Below are 25,421 nucleotides of genomic sequence, written 5' to 3'. Positions count from 1 at the left end.
TTTTGGTGAAATTAATATCTGAATTGATATGAAATGAAATTAACATTGATGCTGCGTTAATGTTGGGAATGGGAAACACATTAAAGGTTGGTGTTAGAGCACAAATTCAGGGCAGAATATAAGTTTGCTAAAAAACATGTAATGGTTTTTAATTTCTGACATGAACAAACTTAAGTGTAGGTGGAAAACAACTGTTAAAATGCATCATTAATCAATGACTTATCCCTTTCATTTTAAATCGGCCATTCATTATTTAATTTGTTTATTTCCAATTGCAAAGATCTCAATAGGATAAATTTGGCACAACCACTGCATGTCTGCATTAGATAAATAAAATAATTACAGCCTCATGCAAAAGAGAAGAGGCTTGAACTTTTTTTTCTTTTTTTTTAAGCAACTGCAGTTATTGTATATGTGGATGGGTATGGGAGAGACTGAGACTAACTGATATTATGAGTAGTCTGGCTGGGTGACATGTCCTGAAAGGTCAAGTGGTATTATCTGCTCGCATTTGCTGCAGCAGCATTACCCAGGTTCACAGTGAGTTTCACTCTGCCTCCGTCCAGCTCCAAGCGAAGGGTGTCGGCTGACTGCTGAGAGGTGGTGGCCATCAGCAGCCCAAAGGCCCTCTGGGACATGAAGCGCAGGGACACATCCTCGGCCTCTGTGTGCAGCGTCCTTGGCAGCAGCACCTTGAGATACATGCTGCCGTCGTAGCTCACCATCGTAGCCTCTGTGGATTTCAGGAACACGAAGGCTTATCAGACAATGAATCCCGCAGGGAATCACAACACTAAATTAAAAACGCAAAAGTGTGCATTCACGGAATGAGACCTGGATCCTGTTTGAGCTTAATTCAGGTACACCATGATATTATTTTAGATTGCAGTTTCCATCAGTCGCAGCAGATGGCAGAAACAGCCTGGAGCATATGAAGGCAGCGGTGAGACTGCAGCGGCAATCAAATTTCTGAAGGATTTATACCCATCATGGGGCAATACAAGAGGGATTTTCATATATCCCTCATACTATTAGCTGCCAATGGATCTGCGTAATTTGGCCTCTCTGTGAGAAAACCATCTGCATGGTAAATGCAGAGTGATTCAGGCCGAATCACTCTGCCGAAGCAGCACAGCATCTCTAATGACACACACATAGCACTGGCAACCTCATGATACTGACACTTCATTAATGAATCACTATCCTGCGGGAAAATACTGTAATTTACTTTTGAATGGCTTAAATGAAAAACAAGTGAATTTTCTATTGTCCCTTCGTCAGCACCTCGGCTGCTTTGGTGGACATGGCAGGTTATCCTGAGCTGATTCTCTACAAATCGATATTATACAGTATGTAGATGATCACGCCGCGCTTCCAAATGAAGTTATTATTGTTTGGAGGCTTCAACATTAAGGCATGCTAATGAATTTTCTTTGTATCGACTGTTTTTTTCCCCCCTTCATCGACACAGGCACTTTAAAGCTACCATAGAGCCAGGTTGATAAATAAAATACTGGCCAAAGTGTGTTAAAAGCTTTGCAGCAGCAATTTGAAATCACTTATCCTCCACCATCCACCACCATCCCCTCTCAGAAACTCTCACCCTTCTCACAGCTGCGACCGAGGTAGCCGGTGCCGTTGCAGTCACAAATGTGGCGGTTCCAGCCCTCTTTGCAGTGTCCGCCGTTGGCGCATGTGTCTCTGGTACACCTGACGTGAGTCTCTCTGGTGCAGAGGCTGCTGACACCTGTGACGCCCTGATCCTCCGCCAGCCTCCACAGGTTGCGGCTCTGCCCGTCGATGAAGAGGTCCCTCACGCAGCCGACGTAGCCGAGGCCGAGGGAGGCCGTCCACACCTCGGGGGGGAGCATGAGGGCCAGGCGGTCCTCGGGTAAACCCCCGAGATACATGTCGCCATCTAGGTCGAGGATCTCGCTGCCTTCATTAGCAGAGAAGGGGACGCTCTGGCTGTTCACAGAGATAAAGCCTGGAGGGAAGACAGTAGCAGTGAGTCAACTTGGACTTATACAGTGTTTTTTTGTGTTGCAGAAAATGAAGACAGGTGTGTGTGGGTTGTGCCGAGTGAAAGTGAGAAAAAGGTGTGAGATTGAGGAAGAAATGGGCAGCAGTCTGGGCTTGTTGTAAAGTGTGGATAAAGAAACTGCACTGCCAGCTCTTAGGCACTGATTTTGTGAACAAAAGCAGAAACTTAAACTTGCTCGGGAAAAGTGAAGAAATACGAATGACAAATCCACATCGTGATTTTACCCTGTTTAGGAACGGATGAAAAATTATTTATAGAAATGAGACGGAAGGAGTAGAAAGCAGTGTGTGTATGTGTGAATGTGTGAATGTGTTTTTTTGGCTGCTAATAGGGCAGACATTTGGATTGTACTAATAAGGCAGACATTTCCTAATTTGAAGTGGATGACTGTATAATTGGCCACTTGTGAAATAGGTTAACACAGATTTCAAAATGTCATACATATATTATAGCAACTAAAATATTGTTGTAATTAAAACCTAACATCCATGCATGTTTCACTGCTGTGAATAAAAAGGCAAAAAGAAATTTAAAAAAACAAACATTTTGTGCTGATGTGACTGTATCCATGCTGGCATATTGCAGTTTCACAGCTTGCAACCTTTTCCACTCTGCAGCTAAAACCCCGGCAGAGGCAGAGTAACACGAGCAGACGGTAGCCCCTCCCCCCTCCTGCCTTCACAAACACACCGACTTATATTATCTTACCACTGCGTCCGTTCCTCTGGAAGTCCACGTGGCACCACTCGCCGTCGTTGAGCCTCACGTTACTCGCTTTCATCTTGATGCTGCCGGAGCCCATGTCCATGACCAGGTAGAGAAACCCATCCAGCAGCTCTATGGCGAAGAAGTCGGCCCTGGGCTTCCTGTCGGGCTGCGCTCCCTGCAGGCTGCCGTGGCTGTACAGCAACAGGCCGCTGGGCTCCGTGGTGCGGAAGTCGAAAGATATGGCGCCTGTCTTCTTTGTGTTCCACCGGGGCAATGTCAAGTAGGCAGATGGCGTGTCGAAGGTGACCGGCTCCAGGGCTTCCACATTCTCGCAGCTGAATATCAGGTCACCATGGATACTGATCTTAGGGTCTCGCTGTTCAGCCAGCCGTGACAGCTCCAGTCTAAACTCATTGTTCTTGTAGACCACCTAATAAATGAGAGAGATGTCATGGCGAAGGTGTCAAGACGGAGAGAGCAATACATTCGGTGCAAAGGTTGAATATTACTCATTAATAAGCACTAGAATCGATATGACACAGCAACACGCGAGGACACGCGGCAGAAGATGCGGTGAATCATCCCTGAACTCGGAGCTGAGATAGAAAATGTCCTGATGGTTTCATTTCCAGCCTTGTGTCAAATAAACTGGTGCCTTTAATTATACGGATGCAGACGCGCTTGATGCATTAATAAGAAAGAAATCAGCCGCATTTCATCTCACTGAGCTCATTCCTGTGTCATACTGTGTAGACTAGTCAGAGGAATCATACAGAACTATTTCACAAAGCAGTCAAAGTCAAAAGCTTCAACCAGACGCCCTTCTTCTTCACTGCACTAAGAACCCGTCTGCTTGTCTGAACGTGGATGTTTTCAGGTTTACCCCACAATTTATTCATTAACTACAACAACTGTCACAAGAAAAACAAGAGGGAAGCCGGAGCTGAAAAGCTGCTGAAATTCGGGAGTGCATTTAGATTTAGATGCAAATCCAAACATTTACATTTTAAACATTTAGCTGAATCACTTAGGAACGCGCGCAATGAGCCTGACAATGGAAAAAAATCTTAAATTCGGAGCAGAGGAATCACAGACGTAGCACCCACACAATGACAAACGGTTATCTGTGTTTGCACCAAGTAAACTGGAACCGATCAAGTCCAAACAGGAGAGGTGGGTGGCAGAGAGGTGGACTCCATCCATTACAAGCTCAACACACACACACACTTTATTATTTAAAGAGGTAAATTGAGTGAATGAAAAAAAGGGATTAACTTTCATTTTGATGTGCCCCTTTTTATTTCTAGGCTCTAAATGCAGAGGCAGCAACAGAGACAAATAAAACAGCAGTGAACGTGCAAGACCGCTCTCTGCCTTTGAGCAGTATCTGGCTATTGATTTGATATTTTAGATCAATCACAGGAAACAAAGTGAAACACAAGCCGTTTTTTTAAAAGGGTAGGTACTTACAATAAAAAGATACACAATACCTTGTTTAAACTGAGAGCATACGTCAATAGGGTGCCTGTGTGGGCTTCTCTGGGCTGCTGTTGTATTATTTTCTGCTTTGATTCAGGGGTTCATCAATATGCACAGCGGGAGACGACAACCCTTGTCTCATTTTCTATCGATGGTAAGTCACCCCCAGCCCATTGTTATCGGCCACATCACTCTGTGACCAGTCGCTGCCCGAGGTGACACACCACACTGCACAGAGGACTAACAGCAGAGCTGAGAGGCAATTTGAGCCAATATCACACTTCACACTGCCTCGGTGTGACTAATTAAGCAGTGAAATCAGATGGTGAAACTGACCATCGAGAAATTAGTGTAACAGGCAATTTTTAAATGGAGAGACCGTCACTTAAACAAAGTGCGAACAGCACATTAGCAATTATGTACAGAGATTGTTTTCCACTGGGAACGCAGCATCTAAAAACCCATAGATGGCTACAAAAAAAAACACAAGCTGCGACCTCTGCAAGGCTATTATGTAAGCCAAAGGACAACACAGGGCAGATGACAAAGTCCTCATATCTTTTATGCCCAAGTAGCAGAGAAAAACAACAAGCAGAGGATGAGGATCTTCTCTGCTGTGTTAACACACTCCTCATAACCAAATTGGATACGATCTTTGAGGAATATAAGTAGAAGAACCTAATGATGTGGTATGGGATAACATGTGTGTCCTCATACTGCAGAACAATAAGACGGGGACTTCAAAGACAACTTTGTCTCTACCTGCTCGTTGTTATGGTCGTGACATTAATCTGAAAGTGGCCATTATTCTCTGTGTACCTGATGAACCTGATGGCCTCTACACAGCAGCATTCGCATCTATTATCCTGTAATGTCTGGAGAGATTAGTCATGGCCCAAGCTCTCTACATTCAATATAATAAGACGGATATCCCCCTGAATAGATCCACTGCACATGCAATAAATATTTTAGACTCTTCTCACTTCTCTTTCCCAAAATGAATATGTATGTGTGAGAGTTTTGCTCCTCTAGGTCATCATCAAATCCAGCGCTCCGGCTCAGAGTGACCCGTCTTTGAACCCGGCTTCTGGGATTTTTTTTTTGGCGGGGCTGATACCATCTGATCAGCTCTGCCTCTGCCACTGCCACTGCTCACCAGGACTTCTCAGGTTTGTCATCCCATAGTCATGACTCTTTATCCCGTCATACTCTTCCCTGCATGCCTACAGCACATCTGTGCATCTACGCACAGTTGTAGTAGGTCTCAACTGCACCACCAGTCACACCGCCCACAGAGCGGAGGTTGCAGCATTGGCAGCGTTGCTGGGACAAACCTGTCCATAAATAACATCTCATTTTCATTTCAGTGTATTCACACTGCAGAGTAATTATGCAGACTCTCCATTTAAAATCATTCAGCAAACGCCTGAGTGCACTCAGATGTTGATGTTATGTGCTTGATTAACAAATACTGCTAATATTATAACGTATACACATTCATTTTAAATGTGTCTGTGCTGGAGAGTTTAATGGACACAATTACAGAGCTGCATAATGGTAATGCTCATTTGCTCATGTTCAGCAGGTAATATTCGCCAGTTCCACCATCTTAGTTTCACCTATAAGCAATGCATGCTTATATACATTAATAATAAGCACTTAACACACCATTTTCCAGGTATTTGGTTGTGAACCTCAGCACTAGGCAAACTGAAATTTTAATATGATATGGTTAAGGTGGGAAAAAAGTTATTAGAATAATATCAGTAACACATTTTATGGCAATTCGTCCAGCAGTTGCTGAGAAATTTCAGTCTGAGCTAAAGATCAGGACCACAGACCAACAAACTGACCGACACTGCAAAAGTAAAAATCATAAATGCAGAGCATCTGTCTGTCAGTAATGTATCTGTTAAAGTGCCATGGGGCTGAGCGTGGAAACACAGAATAGACGTTGTGGATAACCACCAATAGGAAACATTTAAAACTGAGAGATAAATAATTTTTATGATAGTGCAGAGTCTCCAACAGTGTTTAAATAAGCCATCAATCTCCTTTTAACAAGACAATACTGTCTGCCAGGTTCTCACTCCTGCACATTATGAAGCTGCTGCTTGTTTGCTTTGCTCCAACCTGCTCAAGCTGTTACCAGCTTCGTCTTGTTATTTCTTCTCTTCTCGCCTTGTGCATTTTGTGTATCCCATTTCTAAGTGATGTGTCTGTTCTGTCCTTGGTGCTTTGTACTCCCTGTTGAATCCCATGCAGCTGGATTTAATGGGGATCAAGAGCACAGCCTAATAACAGTTTATAAGCATTTATGGAATAAACAGTCTTATGTCCTTTGACGCAACTGTCTCTAGGAGAAGAAAACTCATTTATCTGAGATGCATATTGATGCCAAAAAAATACGTATACACCTACATGCCACCATGACGGCAATGCTATTACCTCCCACCTCGCTAAAACATCAAACTACTGCCTGTTTTAGTCATGTCTCCTCCTAATCCCTCCTTGCCAGGGGAAAGCATTCCTTTTACTTTTAATGCACAGAGCACATCACTTGCTTTTTATGAGATTGCTCACTTCATTAAAAATTTGTGAGACCGGGGCTGAAATTGGACATTAACCCATAATTCACTGCTTTGCCTATACTCATTTTAATGCTAAGTACACGATCTGAACTTGCTTGCTCAAGATAATCAATGTGACAGGTACAGGCCAGAGTTAAAAGGCTTCAAAAAGGTGTGTTTCAGGAACGAACATGGGCAAATGCATCTGTTTCTTCTGTATATTAGGTGCAACATTCTCAAAGGGATTCCCACAGGGATCTATAAATGCATACGCTCTGCACTGTGCAGCCTCTCAGCTAAATGTTCCTCCTTCAAACACCCTACAACGGGAAAATCAATATAAATGTGAGGGGTGATTTTCTATACGCAGAACATGCTCTGCATATAGGAGGGTTAGTGCTATCTACCGTACAGAGAGGGTAGGATAGTATTTCCAGTCCTCTGCCGAGACCGAGGTCAGGCTGTACTCACATCTTTCAGACAGCCCAGGAAGTTGTTGCTAACCGGGGAGCCGGGCAGGTCAGCTGTGTTTAGGCTGCCCCCTATGTAGAAGAGATCATCAGAGCCCAGCATGGTGTAGTCCTCCTGAGTGTAGCCAGTGGTGGTGAGTATCCCGTCCACGAGTATCGTCACCTACGTAGAAGGATCCATGTGGAGAGCGTGAGGAAAATAAACGACAAGACACAGAGAGATTTTAAGTCAAACAGAAAGAACTGGCCTAATTATTTCATGCTTCGTTTTCTTGATTCTGGTTGAGCTGGTCGGATCTAGAAGGCAATTACAAGAACAGCTTTGAAGGGTTCACTAATCTCTGCTGATCCCTGTTTCTGATATATTAGGAGGATTGCAGTGGAGTCAATATACCATAAATTTTCTTTCCAATGATATTTTGCTCCAAAGCAATATGCATGCCACAGTATACTCAATTAATTCGAGATTAAAGAGACGGCAATATTTGCTGCAACAAAACAAGATTATTCTCATATCTGTCTCATCAGAACATTGAGACAATGGAAATGAATGACTCAATAGGGCTGTGCGGGGAAAAAAATGATATGCCTGTTGTCATGACAATAAGCCTACAGTTAGCATGTATTACTGAACAAATATAACAGCTCCCAGTTTGAGATGATGAGTGAAAACAATTATGTTCGTCGTTTTTGGGGCGTGGGGAACGGTGATTTAGGTTTTCAGAAAGCGTTAAAAACTGTGTTACAAGCCAATGGTCCTTTTCCACATTGTACTGCCTTCGGTAAATTGCATTTCAGGTGAAGAGATGGAAAAATGACAGCTCCAACAGAGCTGTTCAAATATTCAGTTAATTGGTCTCAGGCCATTCACAATCATCTTTTAGAAAAGCAGGGCTGGAGTGGAAAGATGTCATTCATAAAACTCTTTGTTAAAATCAGGCCAGTACATATGGAAGAAAGAGAAAAAAGCTCCAAAAACTGTCAGGTAAACAGCCTGAGCCCCTTCACTGAACACAGTGTACACATGTTTAATTATTTTTAGAGTCTGATTTGAATTCCTTGTTTTTAATTTAGTATGTAATTTTGCTAAAATTAGATTTCAATATAACATGTTTATGGAACAATAATCATTAAAGTTAAGAACTGAGTTTATTTCCATTAAAAGAGAATGATTGCAACAATGAAGGCCGAAGAACAACGGAGGCCGTAAGCTACATTTCTACACATGAGCACAGAACTTGAGTGTACATTAATAGCAAAGTGGTGCAGTCGCTCAGAAGAGATTGCTCATTATCACCTAGTCAGGCTTCAATAAGCAGACAAAAACACATTGAAAATGTTGGGACTCGCTATCGAGCGCCGTGAGCAGTAAAAGTCCTAAAAGTGTGTCTGGAGAATGGCTTAACTTTGTAAAAATCTGTGGTGTCCATTCTGTGAAAATCACCGGTTTGTTAAAAGCAAAGAGGATAAGAGACGAAAGAATGACCCGACAAGGTACCTTCAGGTGTCAGGTCTCTAAAATGAGGTCCTGCCCGACCATTCTCTGGGACTGGCAGATATTGATTTCTGTCCATCTAGTGCTGAAGACTTGAGTATCTTTGGCTTGGGCATTGGACACTGGCATGGCTCGAATGTGGGTGGATGATACTGCACAGAAACTTCAGAAAGTAAAAAAGTGTCTTAAAACTGATTGATGTTGCTTTTTCTTTCACTCTACAATGCCTAGAAAAGCATGACCAATGTCTAATAGTGGGTATTAAACCATATCCTGGCACTCCAGACAGTTAATTTCCTGGCATTTGAAAATCAAAAGTGAGGGATGAATGCGTTCGAAGGTAATTACTGAATTAGGCAAAAGTGTCATTAATTAGACGCAGGCATTAGGATAATATTCAGACTCCAGTCCAGGCTGTAACACTTTAAAACTGACCTTTTATCTGCAATTTTTACAGTATTTATATGCATCCAGTTAGAGAGAGCTGATTAAAGGGTAACATAGTGACTGTTAGTGGAGCGCATGCGTTACAGCACCCGCCCATGAATAGGTGGATGCATCATTAATAAGGATCAGAAAAAGAGAGAATGAACACATCAGTTCAGCCATGACAGTGAAAGAAAAAAAAAACAGATGGAAGGAGAGATAGTAATGGGAGGAATTCTAGCCTGAAAAGCAGCACCGGATCTAATAAAATGTTTCCACCAGCACTCTCTTGGGAGTTACAGTTCCCCCTATCTACATGTCAGTGAGGTAACTTATCTGAGGGGAAAGCAATTTACACAGGGATCAAATGCATGGCTGAAAGCATAAGTGAGGTTGTAAGCATTGGATTGCCGCTCTTCTGGAAGCCATGGTAAGGAAATAGATGTGGGGGAAGATGCAAGTTTATATGCAGGTTAATATGACAAGTGCAGAATATATTGGTAATGATGAGATAGTTAGATACAGAACGAGCTCTTCTTCTGCAAAGAAAATCCAACATTTAAATGCATTGCGCATGGCAGAGCTCATTGTAGAGAGATGTGGTTGGTTTAGTCGTGGTTCATGGAAATTTACAACAGTAAGTGATCGGAAGCCAAATTTTTAAATACAGTTTTAAGGTAAGAGCATTGCATCACACTTCAGCTCAAAGGGGCTCTGCTTGTGCTGATATAATTTGTGTGCCTCAACATATTGTACACATTTACCAATTTGTGCCAAGTGCATTGGCAGACTGAGGCATATTAAGTGGTTCCAAAAAAAAATGTCCACACTGAGTTAATGCTCCAAAAACATTTATTAATCCCAGCTATGGCGTTTTGACATCTGTGTCACCAGGAGAGTCTGACGAATAAGCTAAGAGAATACGTTAGAATACATTAGCTGAGCTTAAAAAGACAGAACTGACTATGAGTGGCTGCACATTTTTCCGGAGCTGACATCAGTGGTCAAAATCCTGTTTAAAACACACTCTGTACTTCCTGCTCACACAGCAGAGTGGAGCTGCTACAGTGCCAGATATTTCCCTCAGGTGTTTGCAGAAACCAACAACAAGCTCAAGGAGAGTGAATATTCACCAGGTGACCGCAAATGAGACTCTGTGGCTGCTGGAGCTTCACTTCTATTTAATACTGTATATTAAAAAAAGAGCAACTTTAACATTCAGACTTGTGTCAGTCCTCTGTCATTTTTTTTCCTGTGTGGTCTTCACCAGAAAAACATCCAGGTCTTCAGCTTTTCTTCGTACCGTCTGTCTGCACTTTGGTGCTGGGCAAATAACTCCATGTGTCAAAACTCGTTTGCTGCTTGTCGACCACTGTTACCAGAAACACGACTGATGAGAGTGCTGAACCGTGCCGTAAATTTGCAAGCTCACGCGCTCCGTAGACCTACAGAAATGGGTAATTGTCCGTGGGTTTGTTACTGCAACCGCGTCATTAAAACTGTGTTAATATAAAGAAAAAAAAGCATTGATCAGTGGAGCTTTAAGGTACGGTGTGATGGGACTAATTGTAGAGTGCCAGCAGGGTAACATTTAATATGACACACACACACACATCTCGGGAGTCAATTAGTTTAGGAATTCAGGTCTGTGTCCTGTCCACTGGACAACGATAATGAATATGAAACCTTAGGGCCGAGTTGTACTTGGCTGAGTACAGTAGGTACAGCGGTGCAATGTCAGACATACATGCAATGGCTGTAGTCATTATATAAGCTTCACTTTTTCTTGCATGACCTCTGTGACACAGCTGCCTACGACCACAAAAAAAAGTGTTTTTGGCTTGTTGTTTCAGTCGAGTTTGTTGAACGTCTGAAAACTATCTTTCTGACAATCATTGCTCTGTAAATATAAGAAAATGACCAGGCTCCTGAGATCCCAACGCTAATGCAGGACGCATGAAAATGATGGCTATTGCTGTGAGAGTTGAGAGTTTTTTTCTTTTAATAAGGTAAAAAGACCTTCACAGCAATCTTGTGGTTATAGAGAAAAAAACAAGTTTCTGATTATAAAAGGACCCACCAAAGCAATCTACTTCACGAGAAAGAGGGCAATGACCTAATATGAGCTTGTAATATCTATCACAACGTGGAAAATAGGAGGCTGGGAGTCCAGCAGAGCAGAAATATTAAACACTGAAAAGAAACCAACTCAGTATTTGTTAGTATTTACACTGATAGTGTAGGAAAGGACCTGTATTACCTTGGGTTTGAGCCAAATATTAAAGATAATTACTGTACACATTATCAAGTGCTCATTCACAGTATACTGTGACTATTTTCTGATGAACATGATTTTAGATCCTTTCTGCCAGGGTCCAACAAAATCCATCTGTCATTTTGTATTGTTCACAAAAAGTCTGAGTTTCTCATTCTTACAGGTAACAAGCACAGATGTCAGAGGAAATGGATGTGTACACACCTGGCGAAGGTTGCGTGTCACTCGAACATCATGCCAGACGTTGTCATTAAACTTCCCACTGGCAGGCTCCACCAGGGCCTCGAACGCGCCGGAGCCGAGGTTGATGACCAGCCACAGAGCTCCGTTCCTCAGGGACAGATTGACATAGTCGGCCGACTTCCCTGTGTGAAGCAGCAGGCCGTTCCTCTGCAGGGTGCGGAAGGACAGCGTGATCTCATCCAAACTGCTCTGAATGGGGGTCTGGGACAGGTTGTAGCTGAAGAACTCATTGCCTTTGAAGGTGGCCACTGACTCCTCCTGCCCTGAGGGGGGGAGGAGAAACATCTTAGGTAACTCTTGAAGACATCGGGCTTAAGCTTGATCTACTGCACAGCAGAGACAGGTAAACAAGGCTATAATGAACAGGAAAGCAACAGCATTGTGTTGTTGAGAGTGAAATATTTGTCCAATAATAATAATAATTTGAACAGATGTATTTGTGGAGCTACTCACATATGTTACAGTGTAGATTGTGATGGACCAACACACTACTACGGGGAGGCAACAGTCTGTATGTTTAACTGTTGTTGACTAATACTATATTTTCTTATTGTCAACAAAGCAACGAAGAGACCAAAACCAACAAATACTGATAAGGCCAAATGTATCTTATTCCACTGCGTCTTAGACCTCCATCCCAGTTTCCCTCTGGGTTTTATTACAGTGAACATAGGCAGTGAAGTTTACTTTGAATCAATCCCACATGCACTGTCCCGGTGAAGTAAATCTCACTTTATTTACTCCGACTTGAGTCGAGTTAGCTAAAACCTTCAGGTGCACAGCTGTTTGAAGAAATCACATGGCCTTTTTAAAAACATGAAAAGACTTCCTGGACAGATGGAATTAGAGTTGAGTGCCAAAAATGTGGCAGAAGTAAAGGCCTAACATCAGCTAACACTTTACTGGCTCTGGTGTTTTGTGAACAACACAGAAAATATAAAATAATACCAGCCTCATCCTTTTATCAAGAGTGGCATTTTAAAAACAGCAATATAAATGTGTTTGGCTTCAGAAAATATTCTAATTCAGGCCAATATTACAAATAAAACTCAAATAGCATATGTTAAATGTCCAGTAAAATCTGATGGCTAGAACCATTTCCCCAGCAGTTCTACTGAAAACAGTTTGACGTTGAGCTTGTCTGCCTCAATGTTTCTTAGTATCCAGCTTTTCACAAACTGCACTAACAACCCAATCAGACATCCTTTCACAACATATGAAATCATCTTTCATTATATATTACAGTACATGTACAGTATGTCTTATGACTACACCCTAAATAAGTTAATGCTTTTTGAGATAGATAGATACAGTAGATAGATAGATAGATAGATAGATAGATAGATAGATAGATAGATAGATAGATAGATAGATAGATAGATAGATAGATAGATAGATAGATAGATAGATAGATAGATAGATAGATAGATAGATAGATAGATAGATAGATAGATAGATAGATAGATAGATAGATAAAGATGCTGGACTTGACACCACAGTATCAAGTGGTCATACAACTATGACAATGTTTTACTGTGATTGTGCCAACCAGCCCTGTGGGCTTTGCCTCTGTCCTATTGTAAAGGATGAAACACACTGCTCTTTATTCAGCTTTGTAATTCACTAAGGCCTTGCACACGCATACAGTACATTAACACATTCTGACACCCACTCTTAATCCTCACAATATTGAAATCCACAGTAAAACTCTCACTTCCAGCTGCATTACTTTTGACATTAAACTATTATTTTACATTGAACCACATGAATAATGTTAACGATTGTATAACACAGTTCTTGAACTCATGAGTGGGCTGTTTCAAGTCAGTATAGACGCCCCTTCTTTGTTCACCTCTCCTTCGCTTGTTTATTGCGATGCAGCCTCCAAGCTACTGAGCAAGTTGTTAGAGGGATAAGCTGTCTGTTAAGCCAATGTTTGTTTGTACAGTAAATGTCGGCTTCTGAACTCAGGGGCCAATTTAAGCCAGCAGGATCAGTGGTCCCATTAGTCTCTATTGTTTGGGCAGCGTAGTTACACAACTTTTAAGCAGACAGCAACTTGCTAAGCCATTGTTGTTCATCCTAAAAGTGACGCTGCACATTTGTCTGATTCTGTAGGAAAAACCTAAGTAGGTGCGGAGTCAGTACAGCGAAGGCAGCCAGAAGTGGTTGAGAAAAAATGCTTATGGGACACCAGAGGGCCTTATTATCTCAACCTCGGAGGAACATTCATAACTTGACCTAATATCTTAAGGATTTACTTCATATAAGTAGAGGATTTTTATTATAACCTGCGTACATCCTGTGGACTCATTCCCAGCTTCATATAGTGAAGACATCACAAAAAGATGACCCTGAAGTCCTCTTGAAGGTCTTCAAGGGATCTCTGAAAATGCTTTCAGAGCCTGGGAAGGCAGCAAGTCGTATATCTAATTTTTCTGTTTACCTGGGAGGTCGCTCATTACTGCAGCAACAATGTTTACCGGCTTGCATTAAAAAAAAAAAGAAGGCAATTCTGAGTGTGTTTGCTCTGACACCAGACAGACTTTGGCACTTACTCCAAGGAAATGCAGTCACAGACACCGGCTGCAGTGAGTTTTGAGCCGAGAGCTGCTGCTGGAGCAGTTTAGCACTTTATGCATGCTGCAGCAGACTGTGGGGGCAGAGGCATCAACCTTCTACCTCGGCTGCAGCTACGGTTTAAGATCATTGCACTGAACCATCGCTACATGCAAATGGATGCCTATATGTGCAGAAAAAGACGGCTCAGCAGAATATGATGGCAGTTCCAGCAGCTTGTCTCTGTGTTACATCGTCCAATCTTTTATCTCCTCGCACCCCGCGGCCCCTTCAAAATTCAGAAGACAAATACTAGCGAGCCCCTATAGCAGGGAGTTGCTCTGGGCCAATTCAATTAAATGCACAGCTACAAAACACGAGGGGAGCTAAAGCATCTTGGGTGTCAAGATTGTGTATCGGACAAGTTAAATTTCAAATAGTTAATGGCAGTCGATGCTGCTGCTATGGTCATGTTCAAAAAGGATTATCTGTGAAGGTAGAGCCCAGAGCCATACATTAGCTGCTGTCACAGAGTGGGGCACATCAAACACTGTAAAATAAAGTGTTTTGCCATGAGGAGGGAATACGTTATCTGCTCCTGCTTGCTAGTTTCCCACCTGTGTCAGTCTGCGTTCAGGTGGCTGTTGGTGACAGGGGCGGGGAGCCTTTTTTTCCCCCCAGTTACATCGAAACCTAAGTCAGGCAGTGGAGGCACATGGAAGCGGTGGGGCAGATACTTTTTCTTTCTGGTTTGCAGACACCACTGTGTGGCCCACGAGCAAAGTAGTCTGTGTCTGAAGGATCAGTGTGTCTGTATGTCTCACACGGGCAAAGTATTCTGGGACATACACGAGCAGCCACTTCTGACTTTCCTGGAGTCTGCAAAAAGCTTTTTAATTCATTTATAAACTGTAGGACTCTTTCCAGAGCGGCACAAGTCTGTTGCATATTTAATTTGAAATTATTTGTGGCCAAATACAGATCAAACCAGAATACGCTCTTGAGTATCTCCTCGGGCTAAAGGAAGATTGTCAAAATTCATAAGTAGCGTCTGTTACAACATTAAATGGGTGATGTCTCATGTATACGCCATGAAGTCAGATGTACTAAAGCTATGCTATGCTATGGGTATGGCTTGAAGGGTTATTTCTGTAAATCGTCATTCCACAATCAATTACTAACCTCTTATTATTATTGATGCATGAAATGGAGCAATTACATTTAGGCCTCATTTCACGACAAATCACAATGTGGTTGGCCTTTAGGACACAGCTGCCGTATGACTTACTAAATATTTTATATAGCAGTGTTATTCTAAGACAGAAATGTTAATCATTGTGCAGTTGAGGCAGTGGAAGGATCCAGTGCATTTGACTGCATTGCTCTGTCAGCATCCCCATCAATTAAGGCAGGAGCTTAAATCAAACATTATCTTTTGGCCCTGGAAAGACTGATTACTTTTTCTGAACACGAACGAATTTGTCCCAAAGCGGGTAACCGAAGAATCGAGACCTTAATCTATAACGTCACAGTCATGTACAGCCTAAAGCTACACCATTTATAGTGAGTGAAAAACTGGTGTAATCATACCCTACTGTGAAGTATTCGCCTTTTCATCTACTGTAAATGACCTCAGTATTAGTATTAATCAGCTCCTCAACAGAAAATATACACGAGAACACCCAGGGTACTGCCACACACCGTTTTCTTTTTTCCCTCATCTTCACATGTTTGTGTTTAAATGAGAGTGGGGACGGCCAGTTTACAAAATAAAAACAGAATCTGCCCATGAATGAATCTAGTTTCAGTTGAACCTGTTAAAGAAAAGTCACACACACACAGAGGAGGAGTAACGTTAATCAAAGGAAATATGAGATTTGTAGAAAAGCTATTCGAGCCAATTCTCTGTTTAAGGACAACGCTGATTGCCATGGAGACAGACGGTGACTTTTATCTCAGTTCCCCGACATGTGGCAGGAAACATAAAACATAAATACAGTCGACTTCATGCAGACCAGGGCCATATATAATGCAGTTAAAATACCCTTTTTTCTGCAAATGTCCAAATATATTGCCTACAAAGCACTGGATGACTGTTTTAAAACTGCAGCGCTTTATCTCTACAGTAATTCAGATGTTTTTTGACACTTGAGTTAAAACAAAATACTTTAGCCTTGCTTTCACAATGGTGTATTTCTTGACTGTTTACTGGCAAATCCCCTGTTATGTGCAAATATCTCTTCCACCAAGTCATTTAACAGCACTCTTCTTCAGTCTGTGATTATACGGATATTCAGCACATTAGGACGACTACTGCAATGAAGAAATCATTTGAAAGAAATGAATTATTTACAACCCACTTATCAACAATCATAAACAAACCAATGATCACACATCTGAGAAATCAGCACTAACTGTATTAAAATTATCTACAACAGCCTCATAAATGCAAAAAAATAAAAAAAATTAAAAAAAACTCTCCTGATGATATGTTTGTGTATACTTCTGATTGTTTTAACAGGATTTTTTTTGAGCGGACGTGCGAGACATCTTTGGCATGAAACCCCCTGTGTTTTTTATTACTGACACCTGTTTATTTCCTTTGAAAACACCATGAAACCACACCGAAGAGATGCTATGTGCATAGATGCATTACCTTGGCGAAAAACTGCAGAGGTCAAAGGTGATGTTCCAGTAGCTCAGTCAGTGGTCAGGACAAGGGTTTGACGGACAAAAATTGAGTGAGTAGTGATCATAACATGACAGGAAGCAAAAAACGAATAGGCAAGTATATGAGAAAAGAGGAGAGGAAATATTAGTGCAGCACAGTTAACTAAAATGATTTCAGGGGAAGGGAAATGTTGTGATCAGGTGGCTGGGAAGGAAAAGCAAACCAATAGACCCCATACCTTGGCGGTTTAACATCAGGTGCGCCAGACCTTGAGGGAAAGAACAGAAAAAAGGATACGAAAACAGGAAGTTCATAAAGAGGTTCGGGAGAACAAAAGCATTGTCACAATGTTGGACTGCAGTTTGTGACAGACATCCTGGGGTAGGTACGGATGTCAAAGTTCAAACTAAAAGATAAAGGGGAAATCAAACCAAAAACAGACAAACATCTCAAGGGAGGAGAGGGAAGGCAAGGAAAGAAAAAAACATCTTGATAGGTGCAACCCTCATAGGTAGTTGCTCACACAGATGCTTTTTTCTAAATGGAACACATACTATATGTTTACTTGATGCAGACAGTGTTTGAGATGTATCAGATATACATAAAACCTGCTTACCCTTAATGTTTCAAAAAAAAAAAAAAGTTACACATGGTGACGGTAGTTCTACGATCTCTGATCTTTAACGGCGCTCTACAGGCTCAGTTCTTAGTCTCTGCTTCTCTACACACAGGTATTTTTGTATGTAAGAGCTCGACCGATCACGATGAGCCAATTTAAGCTTCTACGTGGCGGCATTTTATGAAAGGGCATAAGCGACACCATTCCTTATCCACTAAATCTTTAGCAGCTATCACAGTTTTTTCACAGAGGATTTACCACCTAATAGAGCTTGGTTTCTGGAGGGGTAGGGATGCGAGGCCAACGCCCCTGCTATACAATAATACATAAAAACCAACAGGTCAGCCTGCAATGACCCGCCACACCTGAACCCTGTAATGTTAGAAAGAAGAAAGCATTTCAGGCAGCTGAAATGTAACACAGCACTGTGTTAAAGCCTCACTGACTGTGAATCATCACACATCAGGCCAGCCAAGAAATGAAAAACAAAAAACAAAACATCCACATTCAACCTGTATATTCTGTCAAGCAGAACACAGAGGAGGCCGCTGTGCTGGACACAAGCATAGGTCAGCATATACAGGACTCAATGTAGTAAGCCTTAAGAGAGACAGTATACTCCAGACTAAATGTAACATGGCACTCTATAAAGCTACAGTAAAGCTACCACAAATCTATGGAGGTAAATTGAAAACATGGTGTAACCTATTCATCACGATATTCCTGAGCAGCTGAAGGTGACAGCGTATAAAAGCCAAGCTGGTCCGAGCCTGCACCCACTGCGCTGATAAAAAAAAAGCCCAATTTGATTTAGATGTGTGTGTGCACCACCGGCCTAAGTCTGTCACACCTATGTTCTGTACGAGGCACAAACACAGATAAATACAGACAAACCTCACCTGCTCCTCTTGCCAAGGAACGAGATGAGGATGACACAATGCAACACCTCTGCCGAGCACATGAGTCCCACTGTGCCAGCCAACACAAACAGCTCTCATTAGTGTATCAGCACTCGAAGATTCGCATGCAGTGAGTCCCTCTCCCACAGTTTGCATCTCTGTTCAGTCATTAGGTAAAAAAAGAAAACTTGTGGGGGCATTTCGCTGTTGCACAAATCTCCTCCGCACGTTGCCTTAAACAAGGCTGGTCAGGATGCATCTGGAGGTGTGGGATGGACATGATTACCCCTGGGACAATCCTCACCTGCCAACATGTAGGCTGTTGTTATAGTTGTACCATTGCAAAGCCATTGACTGAGCCTCTGCTCAGACAGGATTCACCCACAACCCTCGACACAGCAAACAAAGAGCCGCTGTGTGTACCCCCACTGTGTCTGTGCCTTCAACACGACAAGCCAACTTATTTTTATAGAAAGCATAAATTATGCCTCCTCCTCTTCGCCCTCTTCGCCGTTCAGGTGATCTCAGATATACTAACATCTGCCTGCACTCGAGCTCAAGCACCCTCTGCTCATGCTGTGTGTATACTCTACTCAACCTTATGCTATGAAAGGCCGAGGTGGCAAGAGGGATGTCAGATAACATCTCATTCCATTTGTCTTCTACACAGGTGGCTGGACAGAGGAGCGGGTTGTCCACCACCGTCCAACGAAAAAACCAGAGCCAGTCAGAAAACACAGAAGCCTCTGCTTAGTCGAGTGGGCAATGCTCCGGGCCAAACCTTCACCCTGCTGGTTCTGTGTGGGAGCTGTGACCCAAAGATCCCGCAGCTATGACGACTCCACACTCTTCAGATTTGAGTGGAGCGCTGGGGCGAGGGCGACTGTCCTGCAACCCCCTGACTAATGCGTCTCTGACTAATGGACACTGATGCTGGTGACCACAGCAGGTCGGGACAGGGCAGGGCAGCACTTAGCAAGTGTCTCAGCCAACAAACTCATCTTTGACTTTGACTGTGTAGTTACAGAGAAGTGGATGAGGAGTGGTGTCTTTGTATTGGAGCAGTGATCCATTCAATGTGCTCAACCTACATGATTGAGTCCGTATGAAAGCGCAAGGGATACCTGTAGAATCCTATTAGCGAGGCAATCCTGCATGAAAATACACCACCTCTCCTGCCAGTAATCTACTAGTTTTCTATTTTTAACGGTGTAAGACGAGTTTCTGGGTAAACATAATTACCTTTTTATTAAAATTTTGTACGTTTTTTGGGGGGGATCCTTTTAACGTGGCCTCATGATTTAAAAATATTTCAGTTTTTTTTTATAATAAAACACTGACTGCCCTCCTCAGCTTGAATATGTGGCTGATTTATTTAGCAAATACGATGTTATTGACAATTTCATCATGGAACCCCATAAGGGATTGTGAACAGCAACCATTTCATAGCTATGCTTTCACTTACTCATCTACATCTGCTGACCTTGAGAAAATCCATAATAAATCACTAATAAATAAATACATGAATTCCACACGCTGCTGCTTATTGATGCTTTGCGTTTTCACACTGACGGGTAAGTTTGCACCTCTGGCCACATCTCACTTAGAGCTGGTTTGAAAACTGAACGATGGAGGTTTGAACGCATATGGTGTTTTCTGTCCATCGTTGTGATTCAGTGTGGGTTTTACGTTAGAGAGGGGAAGGACAGATACAATGGGTGGAATGACAATAATCTGCTGCCACGTTGGTATAAAATGTATTAAATTTGCTATAGCTGTAACGTTTCAAGTATCAAGGTTTCTTTGTGTTATGTTGTTAACCTCTCAAGCTCCTAGACTCCCCCTTTTTTGATTTGACAGATTTTTATTCTCAGGTGAAAGTTTTTCTTTGTGTTTTTTGTGTTATACAGTAAACCTTTTACAATTATCTACAACAGATAGACAAGTTTGACATTTTTCATGAATAAAATAAGGTAGGGATTAAAGTCATGTCAGTGTGGCTAATAAAGTAAAAAAACAACAACTGCTATTTTAGTGGGTTTACAGTAATTAATAAATATCGTGAAAATACAAATGCAGATGTTGAAGGACCTCTCAGTCATTATTGTGACATTAATTAGCGAGCATCTGAGAAGAAAGAGCCATTGCACGAGGATTAAGATTTGCCATATTTGCTTTTGCAAGAAAAGTGCCGTATTATTGAGCCCGTTGTAATGAGGGATTAGACCAAGGTCACTGCTGCTGAAAGATGCCAGCCCACCAGGACCATCGTTCTTTTTTCCTTTCTTTCGAAGATTTCTATGCTTGTGTAGTTCTTAGTCTTACTGTGTCCTTACTTGGTGCTTTCATATAAAACAATGGACATGTGGTTGCACTTGGTGTGTCTGTGTCGTGTGAGGTTCTCCTATACATTTGAGAGATTTTGCTGTTTTGTGTGTCTGCCATGTGAGGTGGCTGCCCTTATCTCTCATTCACAGACCTGTTTTTTTTTTTCCTTTCTCACAAAACATCAGAGGAGGCTGCACTCTGGTAGCATTAGAGCATGCCCCCACCATGGCCTTTGTCCGCACAGATCGACGGGAACCCACGTGCTGCACGCTGTAGATGAACAACTTAGAAGACTCACCTGCTGTGCCAAAAGGTTTTCAATGCGTTAAAGCAGTTCCTCAGACAAATACAGATAATTCCTGCACCACTTAAAACCCACAGCCAAGCACCAAATATAGCATATGGGTTACCATCTTAGCCATCTCAGAGGGGGGGGGGGGGCGGTTTAGCTAATGCATACATTTCGTCTATTTCAGTCAAAAGCAAGGACAACAAAGACTTGCTGCCGAATGGCTCATGGAGTGGTTTGAAGGATAGCAAAAAAAAACTGGTGGAAACTGGCGAGTGTGATTTTGCTGTTGTCATTGTTGTTTTCATGCATTCGGCATTGGGAATTGTCTCCGTGTCAAGCTTTAATCCAATAAACATTCTGATGTGCTCTCTTTGCAGCATGTCATTTAATAATGCCTGCCTTTCTGCTGTGAGCAGAGCCATACCATCTTTGTGCATAATTAAGAATGATTAATGCTTGTTTTTGGAAATAGTGCAAGGATGAGACCTATTAACTGTTAGTGAAGCATACGACCATATACCACAGTCACTAAGTGTTGGTTATGTGGCGTCTCTGATGCAGCATCAGCATGTAGAATCTGTCCCAAAAGGAGCATCATCTTTAACACATTGATTGCATCTAATATTTTGTACACCAATAAGTAGGCTATGTGTTGTCATTAAATCCATTCTACACTTATGAACCTGTACTCTGCTACAGAAAGACAGAAAGATTTTTGCTACTACACAGCAAATAAGTGTCTGAAGGAAGATTTCGGAGAGCAGGTGTGCACAGCTCTGTGCATTTTGAGTCAGTAACAGTGATTTATAATGTGCAGTGGTTCAGTGCACCTTGTGCCGGTCTCCTGAGCCTGTTGGCTGCCCTTTCACCACAACCAGCAGTCCTTACTGGGGAGATGGATGTCTCGCTCCGATGCCAGCTAAACAAATCTCCCTCCTCACTTTCAATCTTCATTTCGTGTTGGTATACGCAGCTCATCGGGAAAAAACAGCCCTGTTTAATTGTGGTCAGTTAAGGTGTTGCCAATGGTTAGAGAAATGTCTCTTTTCCTGCCAAGGAAGATTCTTTCTCCTTAGGAAAATAATTCTACACGCAAATATTATTGCAATTTTATGAATGTCAAGGCCTCAGAGTTCAGCTGGTATACCAGAGGATCTACGGGTTTAATCCACATCCTGACCTTGGAGCATAAGACTGAGTAAATCCTAGCAGTAAACAGTAATTGACGTAAGGAAAATATGCACTGAAGAGAGAAGAAAAATACAGAAGTTATAAATAATAAAACAAAGTATCTCTGTACCGTCACTTACTTTGTACATGAATGCTCCCCATACTCAGACACCCACATACTCTGCAGACCTCCCCAGTCACCTTGAGCACACTGATTATATACACACAATATATTCAGCGCATTAAGCGTTTTTTCCTTAGTGACCTTGTGACCATTGATAGTATATCTCCTTTTAGCTTAATTTGTTGGATGTCAGAACTGCAGTCCAAACTGACAATAACAACCTGATAATAACCAAACACACGCTCACACACTTTGGCTGTGGTAACAGCCTTTGCAAGTAAGAACACCAGGGAAAACAAATTATGCTCATCATTGCGCTCATTATATAATGCATTGTCTTACCTTCTACTTCTCTCTGGACAGCTGCAGGAGAATAAAGAAAACCAGAAGTATTTAATGTTCACAGAAGGATATTTTAGTATAAACACCACAAACCCACAGTCTACATCAAAACTAACACAGATAATGAGCAACTTGTGTCTTGTTCACACTTCCTGCAAAATGTTACCTGACTGACACATGTTATCAACAGAGTCTGGCCATTTCCTCTCTGAGTATAGTTGTAGAATGAACAATACTGACAAAAAAGTGGCTTTGGATGCCATAAATAGTCTTATCTGTGATGTATAATCACAGGCAGGGTCACAGTGCAGTGTGAATGTGAAGTCTTTCAGGAGCTTGTTAATGAATAGGCTTTTATAAGAACTGCACATTTGGCAGAACAATCTCAGGTATTGTGATATTTAAAAGCTATATCCTCTATTTACTTCGCTATTCACTGCAGTATTATCGGGTCAGTTAAATGAGACAGACTGAAAAAAAATGCAGGTTGTCATTAAAGCCTGAATCAGTGGCTGACATAATGGAGGACGGATCAATAAGCTGTTAAAATGAATGCAGTGAAAATAACTTTTGGCCAGCAGCAGCTTTGTGAGTCCACTGTTTAAATGAAGAGACCCCTGCCAGGATTCTGCTTCATCTCTCTAACCGGGAGGATCTCCACCCGTGACCCCTGACCTCGGCCAAGAAGACTGCAGAGCTTCAAAGCCAGACATGTATTAATGGCGGACTACAATTTACTGTGTAAAATCAAAACATCAGCTTGCTTTGAAATGAGAAGTTCTTTTCTTCCTGCTTTGTTGACTTACCAAAACAAGAAAAGAATTCATCCATTTGGAAGCCTGTTAAAATGTCCCCGTGTTGAAAACATGCAAACAGCTGTCACATTAGGAAGCTGTTATCCTCCACGACTTCTGCGGATAATTACTAGCAGATCTGGACTCACACACCACAATCAGCTTTTGTGTTGCTGGCTGCTATAGCATCATTTTACCTGAATTGCTTTTACATGGCCATTATCTATTATTCTCTGAAGCTCAGTGAGGATGTAGACATGAGATACTGATAAGATATTTTAACTATGTATACGCTGAATCATTTATGTAGCCAACAATGGCATTAAAAAAGAATGTTTTAATCACATATACTGGTAATATGAATGCATTGTTTTTCTGTTGCCTGTGACCCTTTACAGTAAAAAATAAAGCCTGTTTGTGCCCAGCTCATGAAAAAAAATCAAAACAAACACCCAAATAACTGGAACACTAATGTTGAAACTACAAACAAAGGGATGGCATTTTTCTTACCTTCGTGGCAGTACCTTCCCCTGTAGCTGGTATTTATACAATCACAGAGGACTTCTCCTTGGCTGACGGAGCACAGGCCCGTGTTGCTGCAGGGAGAGTGTGTGGCACATATGTACTCCAAATCGCTATGAACGGCTTGACCGTCCAGCAGCACCGGTAGCGCCTCCCCCAGTTTCAAGTTGGCGATAAAGCCCTCGAACGGCGGCTCGTATTTGACCGTGCTGGACGTCAGGGCGGAGAGACGCACGTCGGGCGAGATCCCGCCCACGTAGAGGTCGCTGACCACCACCATCTCTTTCCTCTTGGACTTCACCTCGGCCACTTTCTCCTCGTTGTCCACCACCAGCCGGGTCTCTCTGTAGTTTCGGGAGAGGAGGACTCTGTGCCAGCGCTGGTCGTCGATGCGCGTCTCCGTGTGCAGGGTCGCCGGCTCGGCGCAGTGGATGGTGAAACGCATCTGGAGCCTCCCTTCTGCGATTAGAAGCTCCAGGAAGTCGCAGTTCCCGCCGTCGTCCAGATAAAGCACCAGGGCTTTGCTGCTGTTGGTTTTCAGGATGAAGCTGAGCTCACCCGTTGTCTTGGCGTCCCACTGGCCATAGCGCGTCCACTGACCAGGAACGCCCTCGTACTCCAAAGCTATTCCTGTTAGCACCAACGCAGCTAACAACAGTAAGAAGGAAGCCTTGCCCTCACACCTGCCCATGATGATTACTATCTACAACTACCGCCTCCCTTGTGGTCTCTAATTCCTATGTATCGAGCACACAGCTGTGAGGAGGAAATGTTATCTACCGTCTACACGTCTTTTGTTAACACCCTAGAATTTGCTGAACTATCACCGCAACTCCCACATGCAGTAGACGAGTTTCTTTAGCCTTCAGTGTCTATCCTGATTCTTTTTGCCATCTCTCCATGCGTAACACGTGACGGAGCGAACAAATGAGGCTCATTGCAGAACACTTTGCATCTACTTTGGATCAGTTGAGAAAGAGAACAAACAACACAAGCGATCCACAATACTGCGTGCTTCCTCTTCTTCGCCATCCAGTGTCTTGGCCTCCATCCAGCGCTGTTCCTGTCAGTTCTCCATGGGTTAGCTAGGCACGCAGCCTAGGTACAGCCTCCATTCTCCTCAGCCTCTCAACATCCTAAGACATAAAAGAAGAACATGTAATGAATAGCTGGAAAGATTCCTAACAATCTATTGTACAAGAAAAAGATAAATAATCTGCAGTCATTACGAGCGGCATGGCAAATTAACTACAAAGTCTAACAAATCATTAAAAATTGCAGAGAGGTAAACATGGAGATGAAAGTGATAGGAAGGCTTGATTGTTCGGAGGAATTTGGCATTCAGCTGTGGTTCACATTTTTCAAGCCATTTCCAACAACTTGTTGTGGTT

At 42.4% G+C, this 25,421-nt stretch overlaps 1 protein-coding gene across 1 annotated transcript in view; it reads right to left on the bottom strand.

Moving 5' to 3' along the window:
• Positions 1-24,721, bottom strand: part of nrxn2a (neurexin 2a) — a gene marked incomplete at both ends in the record, with an annotated part of 86,806 nt that extends 62,085 nt beyond the window's left edge. The window contains 9 exons of the mRNA XM_083987395.1: positions 530-733; positions 1,604-1,987; positions 2,753-3,182; positions 7,273-7,434; positions 11,672-11,973; positions 16,926-16,937; positions 17,179-17,208; positions 22,715-22,735; positions 24,019-24,721. Of these exons, the coding sequence (XP_083843521.1) occupies positions 530-733; positions 1,604-1,987; positions 2,753-3,182; positions 7,273-7,434; positions 11,672-11,973; positions 16,926-16,937; positions 17,179-17,208; positions 22,715-22,735; positions 24,019-24,721 (2,248 nt within the window). The remainder of the gene's footprint in view (positions 1-529; positions 734-1,603; positions 1,988-2,752; positions 3,183-7,272; positions 7,435-11,671; positions 11,974-16,925; positions 16,938-17,178; positions 17,209-22,714; positions 22,736-24,018) is intronic.
• Between the last annotated feature and the right edge of the window lie 700 nt (positions 24,722-25,421).

The sequence above is a fragment of the Trachurus trachurus genome (genome assembly GCF_905171665.1).
Source record: "Trachurus trachurus genome assembly, chromosome: 14".
Classification (NCBI taxonomy): Eukaryota; Metazoa; Chordata; class Actinopteri; order Carangiformes; family Carangidae; genus Trachurus; species Trachurus trachurus.
This window is presented reverse-complemented; position numbering and strand designations above follow the sequence as displayed.